Here is a 12691-nt window from a genome sequence, read left to right as displayed (position 1 = left end):
GGATTCCTATTGGCTGAATCCCGGAGAGGGGGCGGGCAATCCTGTGCGTGCGGCGGGAGTGCTGTGCCGGGCTCCAGCGCCCAGCCAGTCAACCCCTGAGAGAATCCTGTCAGAGGCCGGAAGCCCTCGCAAGTCACGTGCTCCCAGGGCTGCAAGAATGATTGGCTTGGAAGGACATGAATGACGCCGCTGTGATTGCTGAATCGTCTGGGCAGGTAAAGAGAGAAAACGTTGCTTTTGTTTTTTGCTTTTTGGTGTTGTTTTTTCCCCCTGCGGTCCGTGTAGACTCCTGCCCTTGCAGTCCCTAAGGCGTTTTGCGTTGAACGTTGGCTGCAGGAATGAAAAACGCTCCCGGCATTGTACCCAGTGCACCTGCCAGCTTCCAGTGCAACTAATGCAGGAGATGCTCTCTTGCATGCATTTCGCTGCAGTCAGGTAAAGGTCTGGGGGCCCAACTTAAAAAATGACATGTATTGTAATTCTTCATAGGGCAGTAGTACGATTCCGATGCATCCCACGTGCAAAAATTTATTCCAGAATTCAATATTGGAATAATTAAGGTCTGCTACCAACAGAGTATTTGGAGCCCCTGCAAAAGCAAGCATATGAAAGTAGAATCTTGGGCATTTCATTTAGGAGGGTGGGTCAGATTTATGGATGGACGCTTTAGGATATTTTATTTTACCCCAAGGATTTGCAGGTGATGGGGTATCTTCAGATGAGGACATTAAGCTGACATTGCAAGTTCTGAAAATTGAGGTTTATTTTGTTTTGTTTTTGTTAATCCTCACCCAAGGATATTTTTCCATTGATTTTTAGAGATAATGGAAGGGAGAGGGAGATTCAGAGAGAGACACATCGATTGGTTGCCTCCTGCATGCACCCCAACCAGAGCCAGGCAACCTGCAACCAAGGTACGTGCCTTTGACCAGAATCAAACCCAGGACCCACTGAGCCAAACTGGCTAGGGCGAAAGTTAAGAAATATTTACATAATGAGCTTTCCTTCATATATGAAAATGGAACTACTGACCCATTTCTTAACTGAGTTTCCAAAAGCTAGTGGGTTTACTCTTTAATCATTGGTCCTAGTAATACCAATGCTGACCTCTGAAAAAGCTGGCCAGGATGAGGAAGCCACTCAACAGCCAATTATGGTGTCCTGAACTAAAAGAATCAGATAGCATATTTGGTTATACAAAAAACATTGAAGGAGGCATGGGAAGTCTAGCGCCTTTATTTCTCATCTAGGGTGAAAAGTCTGGGAGGGAGCAAAGGATGTAGGAAAAGGTACCGAGAAACCCATGGATGTTTTACTCATTGAATAAGTCTTGCTGAGTGCTACTCTGTGCCAGGCAGTGTTCTAGATGCTGAGGTAGAGGGGCAAGCCAGGTAGACAGGCTCCCTACTTTTGTGGCACTTACCTTCTACTAGGGGATACATCATCAATAAGTAAGCAAACATGTAAATAAATAAGTGCTATGAAGAAGGTTAAACAGGACAATGTTTGGTGGGTCAGGAGGTCTAGAGGAGAAGGCCTCTGGGAGGAGGTGACATTTAACCTGAAGAAATTAGCCGCAAGGAAAATCATTCCAGGGAGAAGGAACAGCAATGCAAAGGGCCTGAGGCAGGGACAGCTGGCGTGTTAGAGGAACAGAAAGGCTACTGTGGCTGGAGGGGAGTGGTTAAACGGAGAGTGGAGGGAAATGTGGCTGGAAACAGGTAAGCTCCATCAGATAGAACCTGAAGGCTGTGAACTGAAGTTGGGTTTTATTCTGATTACAATGGAAAGCCATTGGGGGTTCTAAAACCTATGTTCTGTGTTCCCCAATTAGGACTCAGTTTCACAACAGGACAAAATGCATTGAGATCATGACCATTCTCAGGAGCCCTAAAGAGGGATCAGTGAGAAGCTAATCAGAGATTTGGAGCAGATGGAATCATATGCTATAGCCCATGATGCTCCAAGATTATTCAGAGGTTCGGGGCACCCATGGACTATTCATGTAAGTGTTCTGTTCCACCCAGGGTTTGGAGACTCTCATAAACCCCCCTGACCTGTGCATCTGTCTGGAGAGGACGAGGCAGGGGAGGCCTGCCTTCTCTGCAATCCAGTGATCACATCCCCATCTGGATCCCTGCATGCCCACTTCAGGTGTCGTGAACATGGAATTCTGAAGTCCATGTGGCTCCTCACAGTAAACAAGGTGACGTGTTTCCATGAGAATTCATATATTCATTACCACTTTATTCATTGTGAGCCCTGGGAAGAAGCTTTGGGTTCAGCCACTCCACCCCCTCCCGTTTAACAGATGAGGAATCTGGTCCACAGAGAGGTGACTGATTTGTCCAGAGTCAGACATCAAATTAGGGGCAGCATCAGTCTAGAATCCACGTCTTCTACTGCCAGTCTGCTGCTCACTTCACCTCATCCATCACCTCTTTGCTGCACAGTTCAATGCTTTCCTCTCTCCCGTGAGGACTTCCTCCACGTCTGGGTCTCAACAACCTCATCTGTGAAATGGGGTGATAACACTTTCCTCAGTAGGACTGAGTGTTGAATGGCATAGCAGATGGAAACAAGGTTTGGAAAATGTCAGAGCGCTCTAGGGACATGAGATATGAGTAGTCCTTATTTATAATTACCATGGCAATCTGACAGGCAGTGGGGATGTTGGGAGACTCTGGCTTATGCCATGTGTTGGCTTTCAGGTCTTAAGGAAAATGCAGAGACGCCACAGCAGTAACACGGATAACATTCCACCTGAAAGGTAGGCATCTTTTGGTTTCATCCCATCTGGGGGCTCTGGGCTTCGAGTGGTCAGGGGCCGCTCCAAACTGTATTGAGTAATACCTGCATCTCAGGGTTCCATGTTTGGGGAGCAGAGGAGACCTGATTAGAAACTGCTTTGCACAGTGATGGCATATACTACTCCATGCACAACTGCTGGCTGTTGCTCTTACGCTAATTCCCAAAGCCTGTGTGACCGGTGATGCACTTGACTCATTGTATCAATGATTGTGCCCATGAGATTTTAATTTATGGAGGTGACTGAGTGACAACATGGAGAGGCTAATGCCGTTGAGAGAAGATCTTTATTACTTACCTTTCCCGAGAGAAGGGGACATGTTACACCACGTAGGGCCACATGGGGAGGCACCAGGGTCACTCAGGAGGCAGAAAGGAGCAAAGGGAAAGCTTAGGCCACAGCTTTGGTTGTGTTTTCCACACAAATCAGGCCAGGGCAGAGGAAACAGCTTAGCGTTGCCTGCTTTGAGCAATGTCAGCGGGCTCTGGTCTCTAGGGTGGTCTCTGGTTGTCTGGTACCTGGTCCTGGGTGATTCAGGGCAGGAGAAATATTGGCTGGATATGGCTGGGGATATGGGCTCTGGATTGCAAGGAAGTTGTCAACAGCTTTGGCTATTAGTTTGCCCCTGTAATGAGTGGATGCCAGATAGACAAACACAGAATCTAATAAAACACAGTTAAAACATGCTGAGCTAGGGTTTCTCTAGTTAAGCCCAAGAGAGAACACACCATGGGACCTGCTCTCAGGTTGTGACAGTATCTCAGCCCCAGACTCCTGCCCCTCTGCCCCCTCTACCCCCAACATGCTAGTACATGCATGCAATGAGCAGGCAAACTAAGCTTTTCCTCCCTCGGATCACATTCCAGTTCCCTTGCAATTCGGAGATTGGCTGCAAGATCAGAGTACCCACCAGTCCCAGCACTGGGACTGAGTTTTGCATCAAGCCTGCCTGTTCTGCAGGGAAGAGCTCTGGCCTTAAATCAGACGACTCTTGGCTAAATCCCAGCTCAGCCACCTCCCCCCTATGATGCCTTTGGAAAGTGTCTCCACCCATAAATGGCAGATAGTGACACTCAGGTTTCTTGTGAAGGAGTGAATGGATAGGACAAGGCACAAACACAGCATCCAAATAATAAGCGTGCCCGTTGGAGCTTTTCCAGCCTCTGAAGACAGAATGGCTGTCTGCTCTCTAGTGAACCAAGAGATCTTTGGGGGCAGAAGGAGAATGGCCCCCCTGTATTGCACTCACTCTGTGCCATTGGTGAGGTCAGGACTGTTTTTATCACCATTCTTACAGATGAGGAAACTGAGGCTCAGAGAGTCGAAGTGAGTTACCTAAAGTCACACGGCCAGGAAGCGGCAGGGCTGAGATTGGGATCCCAGTCCACTTGCCAGCTGTCTCCCCCACCCCCACCCTGAGTCTGTGCATCGAGCCAGCACATTTTGGCGTCTCCTCTCTGGGCAGATCCACTCCTCTCCTGGGTTGCTTCCCACGCTAGCCCTTAAGTGGTTAAGCTAGAAGTACAGGCTCTGCCTCCCCAAGGAATATTCTTTCCCATTTAGGCTGAAATCTCGGCTGGATGCTAGGGCCCAGCTATAAAAAGCCGCTTGGTGGATTGAGTCTTCACTGGTTGTACTGGAGGTCCCATGAGCCCAGTGAACTCAGAGTGTTGGTGAGCTTAAGGAGGCCAGGAAGACTTTCCAGGTCCCCATGGGGCGGCGGGGGAGAGAGAGTGGCCCCCATGTGGGCCACTGTGGGCACCTGCCAGGACTCGGTCTTTCTTAGCTTCTTAAAGTGCAGAAAAAGCTCGAGGCCCCTTGAGGATCATAGCCATGGTGTCCGTTGTTGTTGTCATTATTAATATTATCTTTATTGTCATGCCAGACCCAAGGGGGTGGGACCACACATTTCCTGGGATTTTGGAGGCAGCAGGGATGCGCCAGGTGGTGGGGGAGTGAGTAGCCATCTTTAAGCTCCCCTCCCTTGCACCAGGTTTGTGATAACGTACCCCCGGGTCAAGTTTGTGAAGCCAGCGTAATCAACCCTGAGATTTCTCCAGACCAGCATCACCCCTGCTGGGTTTCCAAGGTGTTCTCTAAAACAGCAGTCGCCAACTGGTGGTCCGTGAGGTCCGAAAGGTTGGCGACCGCTGGTTTAAGGAAACTTGTGAGCAGCGGTTGCCAACCGGTGGTCCGTGGACCACTGATGGTCCATGAGGTCCGAAAGGTTGGTGACCGCTGCTCTAAGACATTCATAGGTTTTACACACACACACACACACACACACACACACACACACACACACACACATTCCACAGTGAAATAAGTTTGGAAAACACTAAGTTTAGTCATAATTAATTTTTCCAATTGCAGGCCTTGTTAGAGCCTTTAGTGTGCTCATTCATTCATTCTTTCAAACACTATTTCTTGAGCATGATTTATGTACCAGGTGCATTGTGCTGGGTAGGAGAGATGTACAATGGGGGCAAACAATCATGATCTTTGACTTCACGGCACAGGGCCCAGTGTAAAGTGCTCCTCTCAGTGCTTACTACACATGAGAGTCACCAGGGGGCTCTGAAGACCTAGGAGAGGCCAGGCCCCATCCTCAAAGATTTTGGTTCAGTAGGTCAACACTGGGTCCCAGGCACCTGTACCAGGTATTTTTCAAAAGCTCCCCTGAGTGACTATAACGTGCAGCTAGGGTTGAGAGCCACAGGTAAGCAGTGAATGATGATTTGTGATCAGCCCCGTGCAGCTGAGGTCAGGATGCAGTGAGAACTAGGAGTAAGGAGATGCCATTTTCTGGGAGTAGGTAGGGCAGGCTCCACCAAGGAAGATGAGCATAGGTACCAAGGTGGGTCAGGGCGAGGGTGACATCTAGTGCAGGGGACAGCCTGTGCAAAGGCCCTAGAGTAGGAAGCCTTGGGTAGGGAGGGAAGGGCACACGGTGAGATTGGAGTTTGGAGCGAGATAATCCAGGGCAGTGGTCGGCCAACTCATTAGTCAGCAGAGCCAAATATCAACAGTACAACGATTGAAATTTCTTTTGAGAGCCAAATTTTTTAAACTTAAACAACTTCTAACGCCACTTCTTCAAAATAGACTCGCCCAGGCCGTGGTATTTTGTGGAAGAGCCACACTCAAGGGGCCAAAGAGCCGCATGTGGCTCGCGAGCCGCAGTTTGCCGACCATGGATCCAGGGTGTCTGACATGCTCATCTCTCTGAGCCTCGTTTTCTTTATCTGACCATCTGTGCAACTTTGGACAAGTTATTCTCTCTCTCTCTCTTTCTCTCTCTGTGTCTCAGTTTCTTGATCTGTCAACTGGGGGTATTATTAGGACCTTAATTCTCAGGGTTGGTAAGAAGATTTAGTGAGTTAATCAGTGGAAAGCACTTAGAAAACTGTCTGGTACATAGTAAATTTTCAGTGAAGATTATGGCCCTGTTGCTGTTATTATGTGGATGAGTTTGCTAGGCCTGCCGTGGCAAGGTACCGCACACTGGGGGCCTTAAACAACAGCAATGTATTTTCTCCTGGTTCTGGAGGCTGGAAGTTCGAGATCAGGAGATGAAGACATTGTCAGTGTTGGTTTCTTCTGAGGCCTCTCTCCTTCGCCTGTAGATGTCCTCACATCATTTTCCCTCCTGTGTGTGTCCGTGCAAGGACACCATTCATATTGGATGAGGGCCTGCCCTAATGACCTCATTTTCATTTCCTCACTTCTGCAAAGGTCCTGCCTCCAAAGGACAGTCACACTCTGCGGTCCTGGGGGTCAGGGCTTCACCATAGGAGTTTGGGGGAGACATAATTCAGCTTAGGACATTATTGGTACTGTTATTAGTCCCCCAGTCCCCCTGGGTGACTGTCTGACTTGGTGGGGCTTTCTCTTCCCTTCCGGCCTAGAAATCGCAGCCAAGCACTCAGCCCCGAGGTGAGCGTGGATGAAGGGGGCGTCTTTGAGAGCCTGAAGGCAGAAGCCGCCTCCCCGCCCGCGCTCTTCTCCGGCCTCTCCGGCCTCCCGGCAGGCAGCCTTCCGGCCGCCCCGTTCCCATCCAGCCTGGTGCTGGGGGCCTCGGCCAGTGGCGGGGACGTGTTCATCCAGATGCCAGCATCCAGAGAGGAGGGTGGAGGCCGGGGCGAGGGGGGCACCTACCACCACCGCCCGCCCCACCACCACTTTCACCACGGAGGACACCGCGGGAGCTCGCTGCTGCAGCACGTGGGCGGGGACCACCGCGCGCACGCCGATGAAGCGGGGGATGAGCACCCGGGCACTCCCGCCCCTGCCCTGTCCGAGCTGAAGGCCGTGGTCTGCTGGCTCCAGAAGGGCCTGCCCTTCATCCTGATCCTCCTGACCAAACTGTGCTTCCAGCATAAGCTCGGTGAGTCCCCGGGACACGGGGGATTTCAGCTGCGGGTAGGGGGCTCTCCATCCCAAATGCCAGGGAAGGGCGGCGGAGGCCCTCACCATGCAGTAAGAGTATGGGATTCTGAGTCAGACCTGGGTTCGAATCCTGGCAGACTCGCTGTGTGTCTTCAGGCAAGTCACTCACCTTCTCTGAGCCTCTGCTTCCTCATCTGTCCAGTGGGGGGTTGTGATAGGAGCTCCCTCGCTGGTTGGTTGGTGTGAAGGAATAGAGTGTAGTAATAAAGAGTTCAGACTACTTGGGTCCGAACTCAGGCTCTGCCCCTTCCTAGCTGTGTGACGCTGGATTCGTTAGTTAACTTCTCTGTGCCTCATCCATAAAATGAGGGGTACAGTACAACTTACTTCATGAGATTGTGGTGAGGTTAAATGAATTAATATGTTTAAAGCACTTAGGACAGCACTATGCAAGGATAGGTTATTATTTTCATTATGTTTCTTATTAATATACGTAAGATACTTCACATAGAATCTGACACAGAGCAAGTGCTCAATAAATTCTCCCTATTGTTAGTAGTATTAGGAAGTAAGATAATGATTCGTAAAGTGATTAGCCTTGAACCAGACACGTACTTCACATTCAATAAGTGGTCTCTAGTACACTGTCATCATCATTATTATTATTACTTATTGTTACTACATCATGGTGTTGCTGTGCCCGGGAGAGTTTTGGGCTCTTGTTTTAGTCCTATAGCAGGAATGATGGTACCAATGATCTCATGCCCTGCTGCGTCCCATAGACAATATCTGGAGGAGATTAGACCATTCTATGTGTCCTATTTGCCCCTTTCTGGAGGCTCTAGCTGACTCACATCACCCCACCTTCCTTGTTGGGGTGCTATCATGGCTGCCTCCCTTTTCATTCCTGGAAATGAAAGCCAGTATGTTTCCCTTTTATCCTGAGTATGGATAAATTTTATTCTCAAGTATGGCCAATGTCTTTTTCATTTGGCAGGTTTGTTTATTACTCAAAGAGGAAAACAGAAGGGACTGTAGGATTACTAGTTTTTATTTTATATATTTCCAGTGAAGAAATACATCTTTGAGCCCTGGCCGGTTTTGCTCAGTGGATAGAGCGTCGGCCTGCAGACTGAAGGATCCCAGGTTCAATTCCGGTCAAGGGCATGTGCCTTGGTTGCGGGCACATACCCAGTGGGGAGTGTGCAGGAGGCGGCTGATCTATGTTTCTCTCTCATCGATGTTTCTGGCTCTCTATCCCTCTCTCTTCCTCTTTGTAAAAAATCAATAAAATATATTTAAAAAGAAAAAAAGAAAAGAAATACATCTTTGACAAAGTAGAGCCAGAAAAGGACCTGGATTGCACGAACTATTAAAAAAGTGAAAGTGAACTCGGAGCCGGAGAAGCTGTGCACTTGGTGTGAAAGCAGAAACCTGTCTACAGGTTAGGAAAAGTAGGATTTGCAAATCCCTGTTCCGGGAGAACTCCAAGATGGCAGCTTGGCAAACAGTGGCAATTGAATGAAGTGGAGTAAAATTCAGTTCTATTCCCCCATCTGCCAGGGTCTTGTTTATCTGTCAGCAGGAGTTTTTTCCCCTTTAACATTAAACTTTTTGAAAAATATGTTTTTATTGATTCTAGAGAGAGAGGAAGGGAGAGGGATAGAGAGATAGAAACATTGATCGGCTGCCTCCTGCACGACCCCCTACTGGGGATCCAGCACACATCCCGGGCATGTGCCCTGACTGGGAATTGAACTGGTAACCTTTTGGTTCATGGGTCGACACTCAACTACTGAGCCACACTGGCTGGGCTTAACATTAAACTTTTATTCCTTACTAGAGGCCCGATGCGCGAAATTCATGCAAGAGTAGGCCTTCGCAGCCGGCAGCTGCCTCGATTCCACGGCTGCAGCCCCTGCTTCGTCCGGAAGGTCATCTAGAAGGACATCTGGTCTAATTAGCATATTATGCTTTTATTATTATAGATGGTGTCACGGTCTTTTTCTATGTATGCTTTTATTACAAGTAACACACCTCAGATTCTTTTTGGAAGTAGAAATAATAATAGGTACCATTGCCTGACTGCTAGAGATGGTGCTCTATAAGCATTATGCCTCCCTGGGGTAAGTGCTGTTATTATTCTGCCCATTTTGTAGATGAGGAAAGGGGGCTCAGAGAGGTCCAGTGACTAGCCATAGCTCACACAGAGAGGAGGTAGTGGAGCCAGGATTTGAACCCAGGTCTTACCAGGCTGCACAGCCCGTGCTCCTAACCCTGTTCTATGAAATGCCCCAGAGAGGCATCCATCACATTCCTATGGCAGAGGCCTCGACTGAGAGTGGCTCAAGGGCCTCTAAAGTGGGACTAGACCCAAATCCCCCAGAAGTGGGATTTTCTCTCTTCTAAGGTTAGTCTGTAAACTCAAAGGGCCAGGGATGTGTCTTTTTAATGTTGCTCACCGTCCCCAGTGAGCCAGTGCCAGGCCTGATGAGTCTAAGTGGCGGTGTTGGGTCCTCCTCTGTCCCGCAGGCATTGCTGTGTGCATCGGGATGGCCACCACCTTCGCCTACGCCAACTCCACCCTCCGAGAACAGGTCTCTCTGAAGGTGAGTCCCCTGGTGAATTAGTCTTCTATGGCAGCTGTAACAAATGACCACTAACTTAGTGGCTTAAAACAACATCCATTGATTATTTTACAGTTCTGTCGATCAGAAGTCTGAAGTGAGTCTCTCTTCGCTAAGATCCAGGCGTAACAGGGCTGTGTTCCTGCTGGCGGGTCTGGGGGAGAAGGTTTCCTTGCCTTTTCCAGCTTCTGGGGGTCACCCACATTCTTTGGCTCCGGGCCCCTTCCTCCTCTTTGAGCCGGCAGGCACCATTGCATCTCTGTGACCATCTTCCCATAGTCACGTCCCCTCTGACTCTCCTCTTCTGTCTCCCCTTCCACTTTTGGGGACCCTCGTGATGACATCGGGTCCACCTGGATAATCCAGTCTCTCCCTATCTCAAGATCAACTGATATGCAACCATAATTCCACCTGCAGGCTTAATTCCCCTTTGCCATGTGACCTGACATATTCACAGCCTGCAGGGATTAGGATGGGGGCATCTTTGGGGGAGAGCCCTTGATGTGCCATCCTTCTCCCAAGCCCATCCATCTGCAGTGCCTTCCCAGCCCAGTCTCTTTACCTTCCTGGCATTCAACCAGTTAGCTCACTTCCAACCCACTCTTATGGTTAAGGCCATTCCACTGGCTCTGCCGGGTGCCATACAGCTTCACCACCACCATCCTAAATGCCCTCTAAGATTTGCTGAGCACTCACCATGCCCAGCACAACTAGGCCCATTGCACAGCTCATCTTGCAAATCTGTCCCAGCGGGAGGAGGGCACACAGAGTCATTCGTATCTCATTTTTCCAATAGGAAACAGCGGCTCAGAGACACTAAGTTCCTTGCCTGAGGTCACATAGCCAGTGCCACTGGTGGCATCAAGACAGGAGCCCAGGCATTGGGCCCACAGGCTGTGCTCACCCTTGGTTCAAATTCCAGCTTCACCCACAAGAAGCCCTTAGATAGGTTACCGTGGTAACCTCAGCCTCAGGTGCCACCTCTGGAAAAGGAACTTCTTACACCCAGAGAGAGGATTGAGTGAGATAGCGCCGAGAAGGTGTTTGGCGCGGGGCCTGGCATACAGGTAACGTTAAACCGAGCTATTTTAACAAGCCCGTGCTCTGTCCTGGGCATGTGACCCCATGACAGCCACCGTCCTCTCTGGTCCTTCTTTGGGGCCATCTGCTTTCTCAAAAAGCTCCTGGGCCGCCATGAGGCATGAAGGGCAGTCAGTCTCCATTGGACACGAGTCGTTGAGGTCCAGAGTTGGGCATGGAGCCAGAGGGTCTTTCTGACCCTGAGTCTCATCTTCTTCAGGCAGACCCCTTTCTGCTGCTATTAGAACAACAGGTTGACTGACACCATAATGGCAGGCTTTGGGGGCTTGCTGTCTTTCAAAGGCGTTAACCTCCAAAGGGTGTCTTGGCCTGACTTTTAGGGGGTAAAAGAACACCTGTATCCGTGGACACGCTTCTAGGGGCCCTGAAACCTATGAGGTGAAGACACAGGTGACATATTTTCTGTGAAAGAGAAGCTCCATAACCCTTCGTAAGTTTAGGAATCTCAGCTTAACTATTAGAGAACTACCTGCTTTGTCCTTCCGAGTGTGGCTTCTCGGGGCATTGCTAATTCCCTCTTTCTCTTCCACCTTCGGTTTAGATTTACAGAGGACTCAACTGGAATCCATTATTTATTGGGGTAAAAGGGCTGCCGAGTGGGTTAATCACATTGATAAGAGCCGTTGGTTGGTTGGAGGCGGTTTCTAGGGTCGTTAACCTTGACCGCTCCTGGAATAATGGGTGGATGGAGATGCATTTATTTTGTCTCCTCTGGAAATATGCCTCGTAAGGGTGTGTGGGGCGCTGAGCTGTGTCTGGAGACAGTGGAGCATTTACCGAAACCGCAGGGAAGGTTACACTGGGAAAGCTATGACCTCATCCTGTTCCAGCAAGGCAGCCTCCCTGGTCCAGGAAAAGACGAGCTTTTGAGAATCAGCAGCACCGGGGTCTACGTTTGTCTCCCGGGGTACACAGGCGGAGACACGCCAGCCCGGCGCCTCCTCCAGAAATTTCCTGGGATTGTTCTCAGGCCGAGAAGCTGCTGGGAAACCGCAAACCGAGAGCGCCTTCCAGCTTGTCTTCCTGGGGACTAAACAGAAATGAGGCTGCAGAAAGGGAAGCGGGATGGACGGTGACGGGCTTGACGGCCAAGGGTACGGGTTTGAATTTAGTCCTCTAAATGTGGCCCTACATTGAACAGTCGGTCAGTCTGGGCAGTAGCCCTGAGGGCCGTGCGAGCAGAAGTGAGAACAGGAGATTCCAGTTTATAGCTGTTAATTGCCTACTGGTTGTAAAGTCTGAATACTCGGTCCGCCATTCAGCCAGCCTGAAATCTGAGCCCGTACCAGACTGAACGTTGACATTTGTGAATTTTACTTCATCCTTAACAAAACCCCCATTTTTAAATGAGTAAGAGTTACTTAACTAGGTTGAAGGTTCAATTCCTGGTCAGGGCACAAGCCCGGGTTGAGGGCTCAATCCCCAGTAGGGGGCGTGCAGGAGGCAGCTGATTGATGGTTCTCTCTCATCGATGTTTCTCCTCCCTTCCTCTCTCTATTAAAAAAAAATCAATTAAAAAAACATTTAAAGAGTTACTTAACCTCTCTTTACCTTAGTGCCTAACAGTAAATGTGAACTAACATTTACTACATGCCAGGCACTGTTCTAAGCATTTATGTACATTAATTCTCACAACCCTACAAGACAGTTACAATATAGACCCATATTCAGATGAGGAAAGGGAAACGAAGAGTTTAAGTAGCTTTCCCCGGGTTGGATAGTCGCCAGGTAGCGGATCTGGGACTTGAACTCCGGCTTCTAGCTC

The 12691-nt window shown here is 49.4% G+C and overlaps 1 protein-coding gene across 2 annotated transcripts in view; it reads left to right on the top strand.

Annotated features, from left to right (window-relative positions):
• The first annotated feature begins 95 nt into the window (after window positions 1-95).
• RNFT2 (ring finger protein, transmembrane 2) overlaps window positions 96-12691 on the top strand; it is a 46294-nt gene continuing 33698 nt past the window's right edge. Inside the window, exons 1-5 of one of the 2 annotated variants that reach the window (XM_079762816.1) lie at window positions 96-215; window positions 2028-2206; window positions 2712-2770; window positions 6718-7196; window positions 9731-9807. In XM_079762816.1, coding sequence (XP_079618942.1) covers window positions 2183-2206; window positions 2712-2770; window positions 6718-7196; window positions 9731-9807 — 639 coding nt within the window. In that variant the 5' untranslated portion in view covers window positions 96-215; window positions 2028-2182. The other variant, XM_079762817.1, reaches the window with a different exon arrangement.

The sequence above is a fragment of the Cnephaeus nilssonii genome, assembly GCF_951640355.1.
Source record: "Cnephaeus nilssonii genome assembly, chromosome: 22".
In the NCBI taxonomy this organism is placed as follows: Eukaryota; Metazoa; Chordata; class Mammalia; order Chiroptera; family Vespertilionidae; genus Cnephaeus; species Cnephaeus nilssonii.
The sequence above is the reverse complement of the archived record's forward strand: the minus strand, read 5'-3'. Positions and strand labels throughout refer to the sequence as shown.